The sequence below is a fragment of the Thamnophis elegans genome, chromosome 14, assembly GCF_009769535.1.
Source record: "Thamnophis elegans isolate rThaEle1 chromosome 14, rThaEle1.pri, whole genome shotgun sequence".
NCBI lineage: Eukaryota > Metazoa > Chordata > Lepidosauria > Squamata > Colubridae > Thamnophis > Thamnophis elegans.
Genome location: NC_045554.1, coordinates 17,669,479 through 17,693,846, shown reverse-complemented (window position 1 = coordinate 17,693,846; position 24,368 = coordinate 17,669,479). Strand labels below are relative to the sequence as shown.

The 24,368-nt window shown below is 43.9% G+C and overlaps 1 protein-coding gene across 2 annotated transcripts in view; it reads left to right on the top strand.

The window, feature by feature from the left end:
* The window catches only part of LMF1 (lipase maturation factor 1), a 206,513-nt gene that overhangs the window by 150,386 nt on the left and 31,759 nt on the right, over positions 1 to 24,368 (top strand). For both annotated transcript variants that reach the window (XM_032231201.1, XM_032231200.1), the window contains one exon: positions 3,563 to 3,730. In XM_032231201.1, the coding sequence (XP_032087092.1) occupies positions 3,563 to 3,730 (168 nt within the window). The remainder of the gene's footprint in view (positions 1 to 3,562; positions 3,731 to 24,368) is intronic.

Below are 24,368 nucleotides of genomic sequence, written 5' to 3'. Positions count from 1 at the left end.
ACCTATTTTGTCTTTTTCTCTCCCTTCCTCCCTCTTTCTTTCTCTCTTTCTCGATTTCTCATTCCCTTTCTCTTTCTTTTTCACTCCCTTTCTCTCTTTCTCTCTCTTACTTTCTTTCTCTCTCTCCCTCCCTCTTGTTCGCTTTCTCATTTTCCCATTCCCCTTGTCTTTCTTTTTCACTCCCTTTCTCTCTTTCTTTCTCTCTCTCCCTCTCCCTGCCTCCCTTTCCCTCTCCCTTTCCTCTTTCTCCATTTGTTTCTCTCTCTCCCTCCCTCCCTCCCCCCCCCCCGCCCTCTCACACACACACTTTGGCCCAGCTGCCCTCAGAGGCTAACTCAAACCAGTCCCCGCTGGGCTGGGAGTGGGGGGCCGGCAGCCCTTGTCCCTGACCCCGAGTGCAGGGCCTCGGCAGTGCTCCATGACCCCTCAGCTTGTTCCGTCCTGCCCCTCTGTCAGCGGAAGGAAGGATGCGGTTTTTTGTCCCGAGGGAATTCCATCCAGCCCAAAACCAATAGAAAGCAACAAGATGATTAATTCCAGCTATGCTAATAAAGGCGCTGCATTCGTTCCAGTGTTCGGCAGAGGGCGGGGAGGCCGTTCTCTTGCGCACACTCTTCCCTCTCATTGTTTTTGCTTTGCTTTTCTTCCTTTCTGCTGCAAACCATTTAAAGATGTGTTGCGTCTCTTCCAATTATCATTGGTCTCTTCAACCTACTTTGCTTCGCTGTCAGAAGATTGGAGAATGTATAGAAGTATAATTTGTGTTCGATGCGCTAAAATGCCTAAATCTTCAGCCTTTGTTATTTGGCTCCTGATTTCTCTGCTGTTTGTCTGTCTTCCTTCCTCTCTCATCTACTTCCCAAGATAAAAAATCTTGGGGACAATCCGCCATTCCGAAAAGCAGCAGGTGTGTAGCAATGGGCAGGTATTGTATTTTTGATAGTGTGAAAAGTGGTCTTAAGTCACTTTTTTCGGAGCTGTTGTAACTTGGAACTGTCCCTAAATGAAGTATGTTATTAGTAGATTTATGTTTCTCAACCATAGTGACATGCCTAACTGGGGAATTCTGGAAGTTGAGGGCCACACATCTTGAAAACACCAAATTTGAGGAACGTGGTCTTAGAATGTAAAGAACAATCTGTCAGCAAGGATCTCAGACTTCCTCTCAATACTGGTAGTCCTCATTTAGGACCATAATCGAACCCAACATTTATGTTGCTATTTGTTAAGTCAATTTTGCCCCATTTTACGGCCTTTTCTTGCCACATGTGTTAAGCGAATCATTGCAGTGGTTACATTAGTAACATGGACATTAAATGAATCTGGCTGGGATTTCCCCATTGTCTTTGCTTGTCAGAAGGTCGCAAACGGGGATCAGGTGACCCCTGGGACACTTCAGTCGTCATAAATACAAGTCAGATGCCAAGCATCCAAATTTTGATCACTTGTCAGGCCTGCAGCCATCTTTTCTTTTGGATCTTTGGCCTGTCGCACTTTCTATTATTCTATTATTCTACTATGCATTTTCTATTGTGGGAAAATGGGAGGGGGGATTGTAGGAGTGAGATGCTATGTAGCCATAACAAAATTCCTTCTAGAAAGCCAGGGTCATCCTTTGTCTTTGCACCTCTGCACCTCACCGGAACTGGATGGGAGGAACTGCCAGCATGGCAGTGGGAGATTGGGCCATGGGATGGACTTGTGGGTGTGGGGGCAGGATCTTGAACTTTCAACTAGGTGGGGACAATTGTAAGTGTGAAAAACGGTCATAACTCACGTTATGACTGTGTTTCAGTGCCTTTGCAACTTGGAACGGTCACTAAACAAACGGTTATAAGTCAAGAACTACCTGTACATCTTTAGAAGGGGCCAGTTAGGGTCTTCAACTAACCCCGTCTCGTTGAGGTGGATTGTGTAGCCTCAGTTGTCCATTCTCCAGCAGACATCGCAATGCTGGAAGCCACTGGCTGCCTGCTGGCTACAAAACAGGTATGAATCCAGAGGAGCTGAAACCAGATCTGGGTAGGAAGCGGCTGCAGCAGGCGCTGAGAGCATCAGCTCCTCTCTGTAGGTGTCAAGCGGCAGGCCTGTCAAAGCTTGGGTGTCGATGTTGTTGAGCTCACACAGCACCCCAAGCCAGGCTTCAGGCTTGGCCGTTGCGGAAACCTGGCCCTTGCCTGAAGAAGTTGTTTGAAGTATCCAAGCTAATCAAGGGTCAATTAAGGGGAAACCAATCAAGGAGAGAGGCAACCTGGAACTAAGGAGAAACTTCCATCCTTCTGAGGTAAAATGAGGACCCAGATTGCTGGGGGCAAGAGGCTGACTCTGTAAACCGCTTAGAGTGGGCTGTAAAAACATTGTGAAGCGGTATATAAGTCTAAGAATAGAACAGAACAGAATAGAGAATGAGGAATAGAATATAATAAAATAGAATAGAAAAGAAAATCAGGAATAGAATAGAATACGAACAGAACAGAACAGAATAGAGAATCAGGAATAGAATAGATTAGAATAGAGTAGAATAGAATAGAGTAGAATAGAATAGAGAATCAGGAATAGAATAGAAAACCAGGAATAGAATAGAATAGAGAATCAGGAATAGAATAGAATAGAATTCTTTATTTGTCAAGTGTGGTTGGACACACAAGGAATTTGTCTTTGGTGCATATGCTCTCAGTGTACCTAAGGAGAATAAATAAGTTCATCAAGAATAAAAAGACACAACACTTAGTGATAGTCATAGGTTATTAATAAGCTATCAAACCCTACTAGGACACAATAAAAACAATATAAATAGAAAGATACAAGCAACATGTTTATAATCATAAGTAGGAAGCGATAGGTACTAGGAAGGATGAGAAGAATAATAGTAATACAGTCTTAGTAAGTAGGTAATATGACAGTGTTGTGGGAATTAGTTGTTTAGCAGAGTGATGGCGTTCGGGGAAAAACTGTCCTTGTGCCTAGTTATTCAGGTGTGCAGTGCTCTATAGCATCGTTTTGAGGGTAGAAGTTGAAACAATTTATGCCCTGGATGTGAGGGATCTGTAGATACTTTCACAGGCCTCTTTTGGACTCCTGCAGTATATACAGGTCCTCAATGGAAGGCAGGTTGGTAGCCATTGTTTTTTCTGCAGTTCTAATTGTCCGTTGAAGTCTGTGTTTGTCTTGTTTGGCTGCAAAGACAAACCAGACAGTTATGGAGGTGCAGATTGAGTGCTATTAATATTAAGTGCTACTGAGAAGGAGGGAGGGAGAGAAAGGAAGGGGAGGGGAGGCAAGGAAGGAAGGAAGGAAAGGAAGGAAGGAAGGAAAGGAAGGAAGGAAGGAAGGAAGGAAGGAAGGAAGGAAGGATGGATGGATGGATGGATGGATGGATGGATGGATTTGGTGGCTCAAAGTTGACTCAGCCTTCCATCCTTCCGAGGTTGGTAAAATGAAGACCAAGATAGTTGGGAGCGCTAGCCTGACTCTGTAAACTGCTTAGAGTGGTCTGTAAAACACTGTGAAGCAGCATATAAATCTAAATGCTATTGCTACCTTCTTGTTTTCTCTCTTCCAGACCCAGCCTGTTCCCAATCCTGTGGCCTATTTTATGCACCGGTCACCCTGGTGGTTCCATGCATTTGAGACCATCTTCAACCATTTCATTGAGCTGGTTGTGCCCTTCTTTGTCTTCCTGGGCCGGCGCATGTGTATGGCCCATGGCGTCCTTCAGATCCTCTTCCAGGTGAGAGCATAGAAAGGATCCTTGCTTTGGGCTCTTCAGCTTTCATCACAGGTTTGGAGTTAATCTTTTTCTAGATTCTGTCCACCTAAAAAGAAGACTTGATTCCCCAATCTGCTATATAACAGGTAGTCCTTGACTTATGACCACAATTGAGCTTGGAATTTATGTTGCTAGGTGAAAAATGTGTTCAGTGAATTTTGCCCAATTTTACGACTTTTCTTGCCACATTTCTTAAGTGAATCACTACAGATGTTGTTAAGTTGGTAACATGGTTGTTAAGCGGCACTCCCATTGACTTTGCTTGTCAGAAAGTCTCAGAAATTGATCATATTCCCCCGGGATACTGGAACCGTCACATATATGAACCAGTTGTCAAGCATCTGAATTTTGATGCATTTTTCAATGGCAAAAAGTATGAAAAATGGTCATGTCACTTTATTCAGTGCTGTTTGTCAGAGTTTGTTGCAGCAATCACATCCAGAAAGCACACATAGGTAACTGATTCAGCAGGATTCGTTAACTTCTCTTTATATACATAATAACCCATGAGACATATATACAATACCAAGAGTGGTTCTTCCAATGTGGTAGAGAGTACAAAGAAACATAGGCAGAGGATAGAACAGTTTCCAGTTTCAGTTCCAGCAGCAAACTAGTTTGGGGGCTTTTGCACAGACTCAAAGCTCCATAGCTAAGCCACGCCCAGGCTCCATGCTGTCTCCTTGTTGCTCATACAGCAAATACTGTTTCTGTTTCCAAATAGTCCCTATTGGCTGACTTGTTGCCAGGTCTATTCCAGTCTATGAACATACTCTGACACTGTTGTAACTTTGAATGGTCACTAAATTAACTGTCGCATACTACCTATACACTAAAAACCAAAAGTAAGATTTAAAAAATCTTACTACAATCTGAAATTTACCTTCTGGGTTTTTTTTCTTGATAAGTCTGGCTTAACATGTGTGAAGCAAAAGGTAACAAATGTTGGGTTGCAGATCCTCTTGGTAAGTATCAAGTCAATAAATGGTAGCTGGTTGATGGACAGGATAGCCAAATGAGAATTGTACAGTCAAAGCTCTCAGCTGTAATTTGATTGTACCATAGAGGTCCTTGACAAGCAAGCCTCTTTGTCAACCCTGAAGCTGGCCTGACTGAGGCCATTTTGAGACTTGAGTGCTGACACACACCAGAGAAGAGAGAGGAGGGAATAGAGACAGTTGTAGCCAAAACAAAATACTTTCTCATGGCAACCAAGGACATTCCTGCAGGTGCTCGGATGGAGGGGACTGGAGTCACCTAGCAACTGGACAGTATCCTGATTCCAGAAGCCATCTCCTCTCCGCCACTCCCTTTGCCATGGGGCAGAGTCCGGGCGAACCTGAGTTGTGTTGTGTGACTGCAACTCCCTCACCAGTTGGCCAAGAGGGGTGTTGCGTTGGGCAGAAGTCAAGGGAAAGGCAGGGGAGGCAAGCATTTCATTCGCTTCTGGTGTAAGGCCCTCTTCTCCTCTGCTTCCACTCCTAATTTATGTTTTAATTGTGTAAATGTGTCTACACAACCTGAAGCCATAAACTCTGTTTTTGACTGTGGTTCGGAACCATTCAGAAACGTCCTAATGGCGTTCCAACCCACAACCAATGCTGTTTTCTTTCAGAATAAACCCAGTGCCTACTTTTGACAGGCTCTAATAAAAAACAAATTGTTTTATTACTTATAAAAATAATTTGAAAGAAACTTGAATTAGTTGTCGCAATGGGAACATTTCAGCGTCTCAAAAACAGAGTTTGAGGAAAGGATTTATTGAGGAAGGGAGGGCTGAGCTCTCAGCCTTCTTGGCTTAAAAAAATCCCAGCTAACCGAGATATGACTCATACTTTATTTAATCATGGCATGGACTCAATTAATTGGGAAGGATCAAGGAAATGGGCGGATAAACAGCCACTGCGTTAGCTCTGGCACGGCCATTAACAATTTGGGGAACTCTCTTCCAAAAATGAAAGAGGAAAATCATTGGAGGAATAAAACGTGCTTAATTTTAAGGTATACCAGCCGCGTTTGTATAACAAATCAAAATGGATCATTTTTTAAGAGCTCAGAACAGGTCTTTGACCTGGTCCCTTTCTGACAACAGACGTATTAGACAGAAATAGGGCGGGTGTTTTTCCTTTCCTTTCCTCTCCTCTCCTCCTTTCCTCTCCCCTCCTTTCCTTCTTTCCTTGCCTCTCCCCTCCTTCTCCTTTCCTCCTCTCCCCTTTCCTCTCCTCCCCTTTCCTCTCCTCCCCTTTCCTCTCCTCTCCTTCTTTCCTCTCCTCCCCTTTCCTTTCCTTCTTTCCTCTTCTTTCCTTTCCTCTCCTCTCCTTTCCTTCTTTCCTCTTCTTTCCTTTCCTCTCCTCTCCTTTCCTTCTTTCCTCTCCTTTCCTTTCCTTTCCTCTACACTCCTTTCCTTTCCTAGAATCCTGATACACCTCAACTTTAGGTAAGAGTTCTTCACTTGAAATAGCCCCACAGCAAGATAGGCAATAAATAAATTTAACAAATAAATAAAAGAGTTTTGAGCTCAGGGCTACGTTTGACACCTCTGATAGCCTTCATAGTCTTTCTGCTTGAGAATCTGTTTCTGGTGTCCTTGGGCTTCTTCATTCAGAGCTGTAATTTGGAGCTGGCATCACTGCGGGGGGGAGGGCGGTGGACCAAAGCTGGAGCTTCATCCCAAGTCTGGTTCAGCATTTGAAATGATTGAATTCACCAAGGCTTCCCAGTGAAGGCTGTAAAATGTTCCTTGAGTAAAACTCCAGTGACTTCATTGGTTTTCTAGGCAGGGACATGGAATGCTGCCACTTGCCTTTTTCCCAAAAAGAATCTTTTGATTTCTCCATCTAGCCCGCAGCCCTTGGGCTTTGCTGGGGCTTTTTCCTTCCAAGTATAAACCAGGCCCAACCTGGCTTAGTTTATTTATTTATTTATTTTGAGATGAGCCAAAATCAGCTCTCTCGCTCTCCAGATGAGACAGAGAAACTAGTAATCTAAAACAGAATCTCCGAGGTTTTGCATTGACTCTGTTTTCCGGACAATTGTCCTCAACAGACCAAATATATAAAGTTAAGACTTTAACTTTAAGACCTGTGGACTTCACCTCTCAGAGTTCCTCAGCCAGCTTTGCTGGCTGAGGATCTCTGGGAGTTGAAGTCCACAAGTCTTAAAGTTGCCAAGGTTGGAGACCACTGCCCTATAGCATCAGTTTGAGGGTAGGAGTTGAAACAATTTATGTTGAGGATGTGAGGGGTCTGTAGATTATTTTATATAGGGCATTGCACACCAGAACAACTGGACACAGGGACAGGTTTTTCCCCATGCCATCACTCTGCTAAACAACTAATTCCCAACTGTCAACCTGTTTATAAAGGTAAAGGTTCCCTTCACACAAATGTGCTAGTCGTTCCCGACTCTAAGGGGCGGTGCTCCGTGTTCATGTGGTCGGCATGACTAAACAGCAAAGGGGTACAGAACGCTTGTTACCTTCCTACCAAAGGTGGTTCCTATTTTTCTACCTCCCTTTTTACGTTCTTTCGAACTTCTAGGTTAGCAGAAGCTGGGACAAGTCATGTGAGCTCGCTTCATTACGCGGTACTAGGGATTCGAACTACCGACTTTCTGATCGACAAGCTCAGCGTCTTAGCCACCGAGCCACTGCGTCCCTCTAAACCTTAAACGTTTACGTTAAGATTCATTAAATTGTCCGTTGCGTTCTGCATCATTTATTTTTCCAGCTGCCGCTCGGCGGTTGCCAATGTTGATCTTTGTTTACCAATTTAACAAGAAGCCAAAGTTCTGTCTGGAAACCCATACCCATCTTCGTGTGGCCTTTACAAACTAGAGGCCTGTCTCTCCGTACTTTTCTTTAAGAAGTACACCTTTGTTTTCCTTAGAGTTGTAGTCCGTTAGGCAAAAAACTGAAAAGTGCCGAAGAAGCTTCTTGGATGAAAAACGAAACATCTTCAAAGAAGAAAAAAAGGAAACCCAGTTGCCTCTTGAAAAAAGCTCCTATGGGACAACCGGGACCTGGAGGACTGAGAATCTCTACAGACCCATTTGGAATGGACACCCTTGGACCAGTGTGGGAGTAAGAATGGATTTCCAGAGGGGGGGGGGAAATTGCAGACTACAGGAACCAGGAGTTTCAAAACTCAGGTGACTCTGAGGACACAGATAAACATCCAAGTGGCCTCAAGGATTCTCTAAAAGAATGCAAATGACCAATTCTAAATGCAAGGAGTATCAATCCTTCCATTCCCCTCCATCCAGTCAAAGCTGAAGAAGCTTCTTGGACGAGAAACGAAATGTCTTCAAAGAAGAAAAACCAAAAAGTCCAGTTGAAAAAAGCACCCTTGGGACAACCATGACTTGAATGACTTGAGAATCTCCATAAACATAAGCTGCTTTCCTGTGCTCAAGTATAATCTAGTCTTTGTGTAAATTGAGTAAGTTTATATAAAAATTCTCCCTGGACAAATTTGCTTTTTCATCCCTAATTCTAGGCCCTGCTGTTCTCCGTGAGTCACTGAGTTGGCCCCCGTCCGAACTGGACGTCCAGCTTGGCCCTTGCCCAGGGCTTCCTCTCCACGCAGAGCAGGGAAAGCTCTGCAGATGCTCACTTGCTTTCTCTGGAGAAACATGTCCAGGTTTCCAACAAAGGACCACCAGATGAGTTTGATGAGCTCAGCAAACACTCGTCCACCTCTGAGATGCAGCCTCAAGGGGTGGCTCATGGCCACAAGCTGGCCATTCCTGTGGCCCAAGTGTGAGGATCCTCCCACAAAGCAGCCACCTTTCTGAGGAAAACAAAAGCTCAAAGGTCTTCTGGGTCTTGAGGTGCATCCCCTGGTTTTTCTCTCTTTCTGTGGTGACCCCAGAGGAGGGTCCAAAAATTTAATAAAAGTTAATCAGGTCTCCGGCCTTGGGCAAGGGGGTTGGACTAGAAGACCTCCAAAGTCCCTTCCAGCCCTGCGTTTCTAAATCCTGATGGCAGCCCCCGGTTCTCCCCTTTTTTTTTATTCACACAAAATGCAGGTTTAAAAAAGGGGGTGGGCTTTGATGGTGTGATTATGGCTGTCAGTTTGACTCCCCCTTTTTTTTAAATACTCCCAGGTGATCTTGTCTTCTTCCCAGCTCCAGTCTCACGATGATAAAAATCATCGCAGGAAGGAGCATCAATATAACTTTAGCTACAGCAGGGCAATTATCTTCCTTTTTGCATTATCTGTATGCTGCCACGAAGCCAGAGAGTTGATAACAGATACTTTTTTAAAAAATTAGTAAAAATCAAATCTATTCTGTTGATATGTTGAACATATTTGTTAGAGGGAGGGGGGAGAGAGAGAGAGAGCGGGAGGGAGAGGGGGGAGAGAAAGAGAGAGACAGAGGGAGAGGGAGACAGCGAGGGAGAGAAAGAAAGGAGAGACAGAGAAAGAGGGAGAGCGAGACAGAGGGAGAGATAGAGAAAGACAGAGACAAAGAGAAAGGAAGAGGGGGGACAGAGAGAAGGAGAGAAAGAGGGACAGAGAGAGAGAGCGACAAAGGGAGATTAAGAGAGAGAGGAAGAGAGACAGAGAAAGAGTGGCAGAGAGGGGGGAGAGGGAGACAGAGAGAGACACAGACATAGAAAGAGGGAGAGAGAGTGGGGAGAGAGAAGAGAGAGGGGGGGGGGGGAGAGAAATATTATATATACCCAACAAATCTCTTCCGGCCCTGTTAGCTCCACTCCAGGACCAGATGGCAAGAGTTGTCAGGGCCCTGGTCTCAGGCTGCTGCTGCTAAATGCCAGGTCTGTGGTTCACAAAGCTCCCCTCGTCCGGGACCTAATATTAGACAAGGGGGCAGACCTGGCATGTATTACTGAAACCTGGCTGGGCCATGAGGGAGGAGTCCCCCTCACTGAAATGTGCCCAGAAGGGTTTCAGGTGCTCCACATAAGGGAAGGGGTGGGGGAGTGGCAGTCATCATCCGAGAATCACTAGTTCTTCGTAGGATCCCTGCTCCGGAGACTGTCGGGTGTGAGTCCCTTCTGGTGAAGTTGGACCTTGGGGGTCAAGTGGGTTTGTTTCTAATGTACTTACCTCCCAACTGTGTTACAACAGCCCTGCCTGTGCTCCTCGAGTCAGTAGCAGAGCTGGCGGTTGAGTTACCCAGACTTATAGTGCTGGGGGATTTCAACCTGGCGTCGCTCGGCGAACGCTCTGATGGAGCACAGGAGTTCATGGCTTCCATGACAGCCATGGACTTGACCCAGGTAATTCAAGGTCCGACTCATACAATGGGTCACATGCTCGACCTCGTGTTTCTCTCGGAGCAGTGGAGACGTGATCTAGATTTGAAGGGCATTAAGATCTTGCCCTTGTCATGGTCAGATCACTTCCTATTGAGGCTCGACTTTCGGAAACCAATCCCCCACTGTAGGGAGGTAGAACCAATTAGGTGGTTCTGCCCCAGGCGCCTGATGGACCCTATGGGATTTCAGACGGCACTTGGTGAGATACCTGACTCTCTGGCCCACAGTCCAGCGGAGTCCTTGGTTGCTGCCTGGAATACAGCGGCGGCGGAGGCTCTAAACCGGATTGCGCCTTTACGACCTCTCCGCGGCAGTGGATCCAGGAGGGCTCCTTGGTTTACCGAGGAACTCCAGGAGATGAAGCGCCAAAAGAGACGCCTAGAGTGACGCTGGAGGGCTAGTAACTCTGAATCCGACCGAACACAATTAAGAGTCTTTATTAGGACTTATCTAGTGGCGATACGGGCAACAAAATGTGCGCATTTTTCCGCTCTTATTGCATCCGCAGAATCGCGCCCAGCCGCCCTGTTTAGGATAGCCCGTTCCCTCTTGAAAGGAAGGGATGCGGACGAGCCTCTACAGGGAGATAGGTATGTATTTAAAGTCACAACCCCTGGTATGCCCAAATATGGGAGGAAGTTCACTGCTTCCATTCTCTGTCCATCGGCTCGTCATAAGAGACCATCCAGACAGAAACCCAATATTTTTACTGTTGCCTTTGTTACATTTGTGTTGTATTTAAAGTCACAACCCCTGGTATGCCCAAATGACTTTAAATATATACCTTTCTCCCTGGGTCAGCTGATAAGGAGAGGAACTCTGTGGCTTAATGGTTAACACATCTGCCTAAGATGCAATACAGCACAGGTTCCAATCCCAGTAAGGGTATGGCTAGCTGATGAGAGCTAAATAGCTTGAAATAGATCTATACTAGTCTCTCTTTATTTATTTATCAGCACAAATACAACACACACACACACACACACATACATACATACATACATACATACATACATATATATATATATATATATATATATATATATATATACATATACATACATACATACATACATACATACATACATACATACATATACATATAATATTGGGTTTCTGTCTGGATGGTCTCTTGTGACGAGCCGATGGACAGAGAATGGAAGTAGTGAACGTCCTCCCATATTTGGGCATACCAGGGGTTGTGACTTTAAATACAACACAAATGTATGTGTGTGTGTGTGTGTGTGTGTATGTGTGTGTGTATGTGTATATATATATACACATACACACACACACACACATACATACATACATACATACATCTCTGTTTGTGTGTGCATATGTGTGTGTGTGTGTGTTCCAGCATAACAGTGGAGCACCTTGAGCAATTTCAACCAAACTTGGTACACAGATGACACTCTCTGGAAACAAATATTGTGGGGGTAAGACACCCCTAAAATCCTTCGGGGTGTGTGTTCTGTTAAGATACAGCCTGTTGTACCTTAAAATGGCTTCTACCGTACTGCCGTTAAATGGCTTCTATTGTTCAGCGCAGTGGGGGAAATCCAACATTAGAAATTACGACCCGGACATTTTCCCCTTATACCTGATAAAATGAGGTTTTAAAAATGAAGGGAAGGAAGGAAAGAAGAAGGGAGAGGAGAAGAAAGAAGGAAAGTATCTGATAAAATGAGGTTTTGTTGTGCATTGTTGACGCTCAGTAATACTAATTTAATCGTGCATATTAGTGGAATGATGCGTGTAAATCACTCAGTATCATTTTAGATGGAGGGGCATATAAGCCTCAGTAAATAAACTCTGGAAGCAAGTAGCTTATTATGAACTGTTCCCTGCCCCCCCCAGTTACAAAACATGGTGTTTACATAGCACTTTGGGCGGTCCAGAGACCCTTCACCCCTCTTCCAGTTGGGGCAGAAGACCTCCTTTCACCAGCTGTCCTGGTGGGCAGAGCAATTCGGAAGCTTAAAAAGGAGCCAGCTTTCTCTCATGCCGCACTCTGTGTGTATCATCTGCCTTCAGTTCCCACCTGGGATTCCCCAACACATGTTTTGAAGAAGACCTCCGTAACATGCTGCAAGGGATTTTACAGAAAACACATCCTCTTCCTTCTTGGCTAACCTCTCAACATCTGGATGTTGTCTCTCATGGGTCACCAATTCTGCCCTAGGAGCAGGGTTTTTTTTCCCTTTCCACTTCTGGAAAGGAGAATTGCCCGGGGAAGCTAGAAGATTCCGGACAAAGTTACAGAAGGGCCATCTTCCATCGAAGCATATGGATGTAGGAATACCCATCATTGTTTTCATTAGGGAGAGAGGGAGAGGGAGGGAGGGAGGGAGGGAGAGAGAGAGAGAGGGAGAGAGAGAGAGAGAGAGAGAGAGAGAGAGAGAGAGAGAGAGAGATGAAACTGGGACATGTCATACTTGCCTTCAATCTCAGAAACTTTGTCCTTATTTCCAGGCTGAATCTCTCCTTGATCAATTTCCATCTGTTATTCCTTGTCTAGCCTTTAGGTGCTTTGGAAATAGCCTGATCCCTTCCACTCTGTGGGAACCCCTCAAAATACTGGAAGACTGCTATCATGTCTCCCCTGGTCCTTCTATTCATTAGATTAGCCAGGCCCAGTTCCTGCAACCATCCATCGTATGTTTGAGCCTCCAGTCCCCACATCATCCTGGTTGCTCTTCTCTGCACTCTTTCCAGAGTCTCAACATCTTTTTTATGGTGTGGTGACCAAAACTGGATGGAGTATTCTAGATGTGTTTTTACTAAGGCTTTATAGAGTAGTATTAGTGCCTCCCTTGATCTTGATTGAATCCTTCTGTTAATGCAACCTAGAATTGCATTGGCTGTTTTGGCTGTTTTTTGGATGTACGCTAAGACTCCAAAATTCCTCTCGCAGTCACTGCTATTAAGCCTGGTTTCACCCAGTCTATATGTGTAATTGCGGTTTTCCTTGCCTAAGTGTAAGACTTTACTTTTCTCTACATTGACTTTCATTTTTGGATACCCCTTACTGAGTAAGATGGACTAAAGAGGTTTGTTACTCTTTTTGAATGTTTGATGGTCACCTCGGTGAGCAGGTCTAGGACATCTCACCATGGCCAACTCACTACAGTCAACTCGCCGCAGGACAATTTGCTATGGAACAAGAATTACACTCATCTCAAAGAAATGGTGGAATAGAATCATTAAAGAAAGGATGCCAAAAGAGGGACAAAATGAAACGTGAATGACAAAAAATGAAGTTTACATTATTTTAAATAATTGAATTGTTCAATTGTCCCCTGGCAAGTTGTTTCATGCTTGAGTTGGCCATGGTGAGTTGACCACTGCGAGTTGGCTGTGACAAGTTGGCTGTAGCATGTCCCATCCTGTGTCTTTGACTTGATCTAGCACTTTGGTTACAGTATGTCAAAGTTTGTAAGTCTTCCACATCATCATCCTTTTTCCCCACAGAAGGAAAAAGAAAAGGCCATGCACATCTCAATGGCGCAGTGGTTAGAATGTAGTATTGCAGGCTAATTCTGCCGATTGCCAGCAGTTCAATACTGACCAGCTCAAGGTTGACTCAGCCTTTCATCCTTCCGAGGTGGGTAAAATGAGGACCCAGATTGTTGGGGGCAAGAGGCTGACTCTGTAAACCACTCAGAGAGGGCTGTAAATCATTGTGGAGTGGTATATAAGTCTAAGTGCTATTCCTTCTTTCCTTGCCAGTGGTTAGGATGCAATATAGAAGGCTGACTCTGCCCATCACCAGGAGTTTGATCCTGACTGGCTCAAGGTTGACTATAGCCTTCCATCCTTCAGAGGTGGGTAAAATGAGGACCCAGATGGTTGGGGGCAAGAGGCTGACTCTGTAAACCGCTTAGAGAGGACTGTAAAAGCACTGTGAAGTGGCATATAAGTCTAAGTGCTATTGCTATTGCATCCGATTCCATTTCAATCATCATGGAAGGACATTTTTAATTTTGGAATGAAAAATTCCCCAAAAGTACATCGAAAAGTACATTAGCATTGTCAAGAAGGGAACGAGGGGAAAGCACAAGATCAGCGCAATGCACCATTCAGGTTGGGGTCACCGCAAACATGTTGCACCCCTCTGTCCCTAGACAGGGCTATACCAGAAAACTATGCCTGACCAGCATCCTCCAGGGTTGTGACTTGTGCTCTCCTAGTTCTGGTCTTGGAATGGGGAGGTTGGAGTCATAGGATGTGGTTTATTTTTTACGACGTGAGTTGGGCAACTTCCAAAAGGCACAGGATGTTTTGGACTCTGGATTAAAGGGGGCTTGGCTAAAATGGGACAATGCACTATCTCATTGGATTGAAAGCATGTCCTGTTCCTCTCTTTTCCAAAACAAAAACAGGCGTGGTGGAAGTGTTTTGGAGGCTCAGAACAAGCACAAAAATATCAACAGTAAGACAAGGATTCTTTGTGCCATATCAGAAAAGAGCATTAGGCCCACCTCTGACTCGTAGGACCCCTAGAGAAGGAAAAAGTTAGCAAGGAGTGAAAAAGATGAAAAAGTGTAGAGAAGAGCAACCAGGATGATGAGGGGACTGGAGGCTAAAACATACGATGAACAGCTGCAGGAACTGGGCCTGGCTAGTCTAGTGAAGAGAAGGACCAGGGGAGACAGGATAGCAGTTTTCCAATATTTGAGGGGCTGCCACAGAGAGGAGGGGGTCAATGTATTCTCCAAAGCACCAGAAGGCCTCACAAGGAATAATGGATGGAAACTGAATAAGGAGAGATTCAACCTGGAAATAAGGAGGAATTTTCTGACAGTGAGAATAATCAACCCATGGAACAGAAGTTGTTGGAGCTTCATCACTTGAAACTTTCAAGAAGAGACTGGACTGCCATCTGTCAGGCTCCTGCTTGAGTGGGGAGTTGGACTAGATGACCTATAAAGTTCCTTCCAACTCTGTTAATCTATGTAGATCTCTCCTACAGCCTTAGGAGAACTCCTATCAGTTGTCCTAGTAAGTCTTAATCTCAGTGGATCAAATCTCTGGTTTGTCTGGGGAAGTTTTGATGGTCAGGCATTGAACTGGGATGATGGGTCAACTCACTACATGTTGGGTATTGAGGGTTTGTCGTCCCCCAGCACAATTGTTTATATTGTTGTGGTTCTTTTAGATTTTTTTTTACTCTTTGATGTTGTGTGAGTCTTCCAGAATCTCTGTTTGGATTGCTTGAGTTCTGTTATGATTGTTGTGAATGGCTGTTACTCCCTTTTGGATTAATCACTTGACCAGTTTTCCTTCAGTCCAAGAATCGTACTGGGCTTCCTGCTGTCAGCCCTGAAACTGACCTGGCCAAAGCCATCTTGGAGCTTCAATGTTGCCACACAGGAGCTGAGGGATAGCGAGGGTGATTGCAGATAGTTGGGGTTCTGTAGCCAAAATAAAGTACTTTCTCTTGGGAACCAAGGACATTCTCGCACCTGGTCAGAGGAAGGAGGAGTAATGGCACCAGGCAACCAGATAGTGTCTTGATTGGACCATGTGACTGATTATTTGGCGTTGAGGGAAAACTTTTGCTTTTAATTAAGTGAAAATCGCAGGAACCTTCAGAGTCGGTTTTCACCAGATCTGTGCCAATATGATATTTCCAATAAAGCTATTCTTTGAGAAATTCATCTGCCTCGGAATTTTCCTTGCAGTGGATTTATTACTTGGTACCCTGACATTAAACCAACTCTGATGTTCTCCTGAATTGTAAGATCTCAATCCAACTGCTAAAGTTTATCTTAGCAAGGACTTCATCTCACCTAAAAGTGGAAGCAGAATATAGGTAGTCTTTATGACAATTAAGCCCAAAATTTCTGTTGTTAACCCCATTTGTTCAACTGAGTTTTGCCCCATTTTATAACCTTTCTTGCCACAGTTGTTAAGTGAATCATTGCAGTTGCTAGGTTACTGACCCTGTTAAGTGAATCTGGCTTCCCCATTGACTTTGCTTGTCAGAAGGGTAAAAAAAATATGATAATGTGACCCCGGGACACTGCAACGGTCATAAATATGAACCTGTTGCCAAGCATCTAAATTTTGATCACATGATCATAGATATACTGCGACCATCCTAACTTTGAAAAGGGGTCATAAGTCATTTTTTCAGTGCCATTTTAACTTTGAATGGTCACTAAATGTACTGTTGTAAGTCGAGGACTGTATATAGAGAAGCAAATCCAGTCTCAAAATACATAAGCAGGTACTACAGAATACTTACGTGACATCTTCACTAGCTGAGTATCCCTGAAATTTGAGTTAACAGTCAAAAGATACGTCACTTTATTGGGATCCATTACATTTGTACAGAAAAGCACTGTCAAAAAAAGCATTTTGAAGGTGTCCTAAGGATAACACTTCTTTAAACACACGTTTTTGCAGTGTCCTTCACCCCACAGGTTTGGGGTGAAAGTAATGGATTAAATAAATATGATTGTGCAACAAAAATTAAAATTCTCAGAGGACATTATTCTCTTACAGTACATACCTATTACATGGAATTTAACAGTTGGACAACCTAAATGGATTCTCCATACCAAGACTAAAAACACCCCTGATATTGCAGTATTGGAAAGATAATGGCTTCTGTCACTCAATGGATTGATGAGCTGATTGTTTGTGCCGCGCTGGAGCAGATAGCCTACAGCAGTGATGGGCAACCTTTTTGGCGTGGTGTGTCAAAAATCGGCAAAAAATCGAGCATAACTCGCGTTGTGTGTCACTTCGACAAAAACATAATTTTGCGCAATTTATAGTTTAAACTACAAAAATGTATAATTGCAATATATAATTGTATTTAATAAACCAAAAACAAATTATTTAACATACCTGCTTAGTAACTGCTTTGTTCATCAGTCGATTTCGTATGTTGCCCTTGATATTATTGAACTTGTTTGGGGTGCCGTGAACCAGGGCTGTGGAGTCGGTTGCTTCCAGCTCCACGTCCTCATCAACATGCCGCTCCAGCCCGCCCCTGCTATGAATATTCCTAGTGACGCGAGTGGCATGTTGATGAGGACGTGGAGCTGGAAGCAGCAGACTCCACAGCCCTGTCGTGAACTGAGATAAGTGAGGGGGAGGGCGAATTCTTTAACTAACCATGAGTAGACTCTCTGTGCCGGCCTGACTGGAGAGAGGCGCGCACTGTTCCCGCACTCCTCTCCTGCGGGTCCTCCCTCGCCGCGCTGATGACGTGTGTGCGCACGGCACGCACGCCTTACCAGCAGCCCCTGCGCTCAGAAAGGGGCGGCGGCGATACAGTAAGTGAGTGTGGGTGGGGGAGATCACACGTCCCGCCCCCCCCCCCATTCCTCCAGCACAGATTCTTTCATCCTCGGCGGCCGTGCAGGAGCCGAGGATGAATCGCATGAAATCCTGTGCGTGTCACCCCAAATGGCTACGCGTGTCAGCACTGACACGCGTGTCATAGGTTCGCCATCACTGGCCTACAGAGTAAAATGTTCCAAGTAAGACCCCCAATGAAAAAAGACTTCAAAGTTTCATTTTATTAGAGATGTCCTATTGGCACATCTGGAAATGCCCAAATCTGAAAGTTTCCAGGTTTTCCCCATCCAAAAGTCCAGGCCTCTGCCCAGCACCCACATGTCCATCACATGGCCCAATCAGGCACCATCCCAACTGGAGATGCCTCCCAGTCATGCTGCTCCAGGTGCAGGGCAATTTGTCCTTGACTCTCTGAGAAAGGAATGTTATTCAGACATCTCCCATACTCCATATAATCTCCCCTCCCAGTTTTCTACAGCTTTAATTGTGGCAGGCCTGAAGGCCCAATGCAAAAGATGGCTTCCAGGCCTGACATAGACTGGATGAGTATAATGTCATATGGGACTCAATTACTCAATTATTACAGTAGGCTTTTTTTTAAAAAAAAGAATAGTAAAAAGGTGAGTCCTCAACTTACAACAGTTCATTTAGTGACCGTTCAAAGTTACCGCAGCGTTGAACAAAATGGCTTATGACCGTTGTTCACACTTCATGACCATTGCAGCATTCCCCATGATCGCATGGTTAAAATTCGTATGCTGGGCAACTGACACGTATTTATTGATTTATATTTAAATATGCTGTGTCCCCTTTTGCAACCTTCTGACAAGCAAACTCAACAGGGAAGCCCAGTTCACTTAACCGCCGTGTGACAAATTTAACAACTGCAGTGATTCACTTAACAGCAGTGTGAAGAAAGGCACTTCGCTAATGTTTTACTTAGCCAGAGAAATTTTGAGCTCAATTTTGGTCGTAAGCTGAGGATTGCCTACATCACTGAAATTTGAGGTAGCCGTCAAAATCTGTGGCACTTAACCAGAGGTGGGTTCCTACTGGTTTGGACTGGTTTGGCCGAGTAGGTAGTAACTTGACCTGCCACGCCCCCGAACCGGTTCTATCTTTGGCGGCGCCATCTTGATTTTCTGTTCTGCACATGCGCAGAACAATCTTCATTGCAAAAAAATATTTTTTTCCTTTTCTAACATTGTGTGCATGTGCAGGCGTTTTTAGGTGTAAATGTGCATGTGCGTGGAGTACACATTGGCATGCACGCAAGCTAAGCGATCACATGCGTGCAAAATATTTTGCGCACCAAAGTGGCAGTAATGCTGGTAGCAACCCACCCCTGCACTTAACCGACTAATCAGGAGCTTTTTCAGTAGCTCAAAAATCAGTATTTCTTGTTTCTTTCTTGCTCTCAAATCTGGGGAAATCCGAAGAGACCCGGCTGAAACTGGGACATGTCGTACTTGCCTTCAATCCCCTTGGCAACTGTGTTTTAACTGGCTCCTTTGAGGTTTTCTTGGAGCTGTCAAAACGTTGCTGTTGTTGATTGTTCTTTGAAAACCACACATATTTATATGTCTCGGGTCCCTGATGTGCCGAGGTCCAGAGGGAAAGCCCAGGAAGAAATAACTTCCACCACCGCCATTTTTCTTTCTCTGCTGTCATTCAGACGTGGTGACTGCTGTGCTCTGCGGTGCTTGTTGAGGAGCGGATGAGCGTTTCCCTTCTAAGATCAAGGCCAGAAGTGACTTTATTTATTTAATCATTAAATCATTTGTTTGGCAGTTCAATGTTTTCTGGCCTCATTAGAGATCATATTATAAATGCATATATTCTATGACTAGCTGGATACCCGTGCTTTGCGACAAAACCATGTGATCGGGCTGTGTGGGAGAAATTGGCTCAGGGGTGGTTGGTGATTGAAACACATAAGGGAATATCGCTCCCGCCACCTTGAGTCCGGGAAACCTTTCAGTAGGTGGAAGGCATAGACATTTTGATGAGGTACCAAGGTTTAGTACTGTAAGCAGCCCCAGACTGCTCCTGAGTGAAGGAGTGGAACATCTGCCAGTTTGAACTGAGGTAACAGAACGTGAGGCAACTGGCAGTTGGAACAGAGTTCCTTTCAGGTGGGGAGGGGGAGTAGAACTCCTTAGCATCAGAGTGTGTTAATTACTGTATAAGAAATACTGATGATCTGATGGTCATTTCAAAAAATCCTTTCTTAGCAAGCACCTAGAAGCGAAGGGGAACATACATGCCAAATTTCAAGTTTGTAGGTTTACTGTCTGGAGATTTTGTGATGAGTGAGTAGTATTTGCCTTTGCACTGCGTGCCAGTCCTTTGCTGTTTCCAGGACAGCTCTGTGGTCCACATCTAAGCACCTTGAGTTTGACACCCCTGATAGAGTCTGTCCTGGCCCCTGTAGAATGGTGGCTTGCCATCTATTTTTTTAGGCCTCTGAACTTTATCTAATCCTTTTTTTTCCAAGTAAAGATATTGAGCAAATTTTAACCTGCCATTTCCACTGATGCTTGAAGCTAGCAAATATTTTAGTAGCTGCTTACTAAATAGCAAATGGAAAGGCTTAGGTTTCATATGTGCCTTGTTATTTAAAATAAAAAAAGTTCTCTACACCCACTTCCACACAGACTGTAAATCCTCCAAAATGGGAGAGAAATTTAAGAAACAGCAAAAGTCATGTTTCCAACTTGTTCTTGCTCTCTCATTGTCCTGCTGCCCTGCATTCCATGCATTCTCTGCAGTTGAAGCTCAATGGGAACTTCCTTTTCTCCCTCAAGCTCCACGGATGGCACTGTGATGCTCTCTGGTTGTGTTTAACCAAGTGAAAACATTTCTGTCTTCTGATACAAGTGAAAGAAATAATGTCCTTCCTTCCTTCCTTCCTTCCTTCCTTCCTTCCTTCCTTCCAAATCCTTTCCTCCCTCTCTTCTTTTTTCCTTCCTTTCTTCCTTCCTTCTTTCTCTCATTCCCATCTCCTTCCTCCCTCTCTCCCTCCCTCCCGCTGTTCATTCCAAATCCCTTCCTTCCTTCCTTCCTTCCTTCCTTCCTTCCTTCCTTCCTTCCTTCTTCCTTCCTTCCTTCCTTCCTTCTTTCTTTCTCTCATTCCCATCTCCTTCCTCCCTATCTCCCTCCCTCCCCACGAAAAGGGAAAGTATTGACTATTAGTAGGATTCAATAGAACAGGGCTCATACAAATGTGCTAATGAAACACACGTGCTTTCTAAGGATCCCACACACACACACACCCCAGGAAGGAAAATGCTCACTTTCTGACAAGGGCCAAAGAAGGAAAGTGCCAGGGCATCACCACAGCAGGTGAAGGAAATGAAAGAGATGAGCAACCTGGCTTCCTTTTCAACCATTTATGCACAGGAGGAAAGCATCTGAGGACTCCAGGTAGAAAAGTCCTGAGTTTAGATTGATCAGTGTTCTGATGGTCTTTGAATAGTAGGCTTCCTTCAACTGCCGGACTCTCTTTATGCTTGCTGAGAATGATATGGCATCTAACATCAAAAAGCCATGGTGGCGATGTGGTTAGGATGCAGTATTGCAGTTGATTCTGCTCACTGCCAGCAGATCGATCTTCACCGGCTCAAGGTTGACTTAGCTTTCCATCCTTCTAAGGTCAGTAAATGGTCACTAAATAAACTGTTGTAAATTGAGGACTACCTGTAGTTCATCTATGTCATGTTTCTTGTCTGGTATATTTCGGAGGGCAGAATCCTGGTCCTGACCTTTTCATCTTCAAGAGCTGCAGTGGCGCAATGGTTAGAATTCCTCCCCTTCCTTCGACTAAAATGTTGCATAATCCCAATGGTGAAATTAATCAATGAAGCTTTTGCAAAGTGATTATGAAAGAGTGAAATTGTCAAGCTGTATATATTTTGTCCTTTCTCTTCCCTTCAAAAATGAAACCTCCTATAAACATTTGAATCGTAGAAAAGTTCAGTCAATTTATAAGTTTTTTGGGCACAATGTCATTCTATATCTGATAACTAGTGGCACTGATATAGGCAAAGGCAGAATTAATCACTAGCTTCTCCAAGGTAGGATTTTCCTACCTATTTCTGCTCTGGTAAAGTGCTAGTACTGCCACTGGTTTATCTTCTCTACTAGCTGAACTCCAACAATGGTAGCACTAGCAATGGCAATAGCACTTAAGACTATATACCGCTTTACAGTGCTTTACACCCCTCTCTAAGCAGTTTACAGAGTCAGCCTCTTGCCCCCAACAATCTGGGTCCTCATTTTACCCACCTCGGAAGGATGGAAGGCTGAGTCAACCTTGAGGTGATCAGGATCGAACTGCTGGCGATGGGCAAAGTTAGCTTGCAATCCTGCATTCTGTGAGTCAGTTTTGACTCCTACGACTGCCTGGACTAGACCCTGCAATATGCTTGGCAAGATTTCAGAAGTGGTTTTCCATTACCTGTTTCCTAGGGCTGAAAGGAATGACTGGCCTAAGATACCCAGCTGGCTTCATGGCTCAGGCGGGACTAGTACTCACTGTCTCTTAGTCTCTAGCTTGGTGTCTTAACAGAAATACCAAACTGGTTTGTATTAATGGAAGAACTTCCCCAAAATAAAGATTGTTAGTTTGGAGGAAAAGCAAGTAACCCCCCAATTTTATAATGTGCATATGTTTATTAGAGAATAGAGCTGCTTCTGGTGTTTTAGAAAATAAGTTGACCCCCTCCTCTTCTTTGTGGCGGCCCCTCCAATATTGGAATACTTCTCTCATGCCCCTCCCCTAGTCCTTCTTTTCTGTAGACTAGCCAAACCCAAAACCTGCAACCATTCTTTGTACGTTTTAGCCTCTAAGATTTTGATCATCTTAGTGATCTTCTCTTAACTTTTTCCAAAGCCTCAACATCTTTTTTGTAATGTGGTGACAAAACTGCATACGGTATTCCAGGTGTGGCCTTACTAAGGTTTTATAAAACGATACTAATCCTTCACATGATTTTGATTCTGTGACTCTGTTTATATAACCAAGAATTGTTTTAGCTTTTTAGGTTGCTGCTGGCACATATTTAATTCATTGTCCACTAGGACTCCTTGGTCCCTCTCACAGTTACTGTTTTTTGAGCAGGGTTTCGCTTAATCTGTACTCATATCTTTTGCTTTTCCTGCCTAAGTGTAGAACTTTGCTTTTATCTACGTTGCATTTCACTTTGTTGGATAGGGCCCATTGTTCTTGATCTTTTTGGATCCTGAATTTGTCTGCTGGGGTGTTGGCTATTCCTACCAGCTTAGTGTCATCTGCAGACATTATGAATTCCCCTTCTATGCCCATTCTATTCCCTCATCTAAGTCATTTATGAAGATGTTGAAGAGTACTGGGCCTAAGACAGAGCCTTGTGGTATTTTACTGCCTCTTCCTTATATGTAGATGGTGTGGGTGTGTGTAGGCTTGTGGACTTTTAATCCAACGCAACATTACTTGGATTAAAACAAAAAAGCAGTAAAACCTTTATTCTCACATTTTCTACTCCGCAAACTTCAAATGGAGGAGGTAAAATTTTGCTTTCAACTTCCCTCCCCCTAAACAACAACAAAAGTAAATTATGTAAATTAGCATTTAGCAGACCCCTCAAATGATCTGTTGGGGTTCAACTACAAGATTCTTATCACGGATAAAGCCCAAAATTGTAAGCCTATGTTCATGGCAAATCATATGGGGCAGATATAAAATCACATGGGGCAAGTTAAAAAGATTGAGACTTAATGCTCAGAAATTGTCCATTTTCGCTGGATTTGTTACTTTACTTACTGAATAAGTTTGATTTCTGGGTTCATACACTAAGCACAAAAAAACTGAGCAAGTTTAAAATGAACCACAAATGTGGGGTGTCTTGAGACAATTGACCTAGTTAAGCACATAGTTAAAAACCCAGCCATAGGATGATTAAAGGTTTTTAGTTTTATAAGGTTAAATTGGATCCCCACCACCACCCAAATAGGGTTGGCTGCTTTGTGGTTCAGTGCATTGTAGAAATGTAACCATTATTTTAGCATGTTGGGTGAACTTCGTTATTGTATGAACCATTATGTGGCTTATAAGGTTGGGCACACCAATGTTCTGTGAATTTAACAGTTGGATTTGGTTAACATGGGTTTTCCATTTAGTATATTGTGTGAATCTATCATCGGTTTATTCAACCATAGATCCTTGAACTTCCCTCACATTCCCTTCTAGATTTCTCCTTGGCAGAGACTCTCTAAAATTCTCAGCAACTCAAGCTCGGAGTGAAATTTAGATGGTAACTATAAATAACCCTCCATTTCTGGAATGGAGAACTGCCTAGATGGTAGCTTTCTTGGATTACTGGTGATACCAAAGAACAACACCATTTGTGGTCTAGGATGACCTCCAGATCTTCCCATTTTCCATAATCTGTTCTGTCTTTGATTAAAAACTAATCATTTCAGTTCCATCTAAACAAAATTGCTTTCCCAACCTTTAGCCCAGATATTGGCTGATTGTTGCTCCAGATAGACATTCGATTGGAAGAGTTATGCAGACTAAATAAGTCCTACTTATTTTTCAGTGAATATGTGAATAATCAATAGAGCTCTTGCAGGCTGATTTTAATATCTTCTGAGATATTGTGGTGTCCAATGTGTACGCATCAATATAGTCTAATGAAAAGAAGGATTAGGGGTGACATGATAGCAGTATTTCAGTATTTGACGGGCTGCCACAAAGAAGAGGGAGTCAAGTAATTCTCCAAAGCATCTGAAGGCAGGACAAAAAACAATGGATGGAATATAATCAAGGAGAGAAGCAACCTGGAATCACGGAGAAACTTCCTAACAATGAGAATGATTAATCAGTGGAACAGCTTGCCTCCAGAAGTTGTGGGTGCTCCATCATCACTGGAGGTTTTAAAAAAGAGACTGGACAGTGATTTGACTGAAATGCAATAGGGTCCCCTATATGAGCAGGGGGTTGGACTAGAA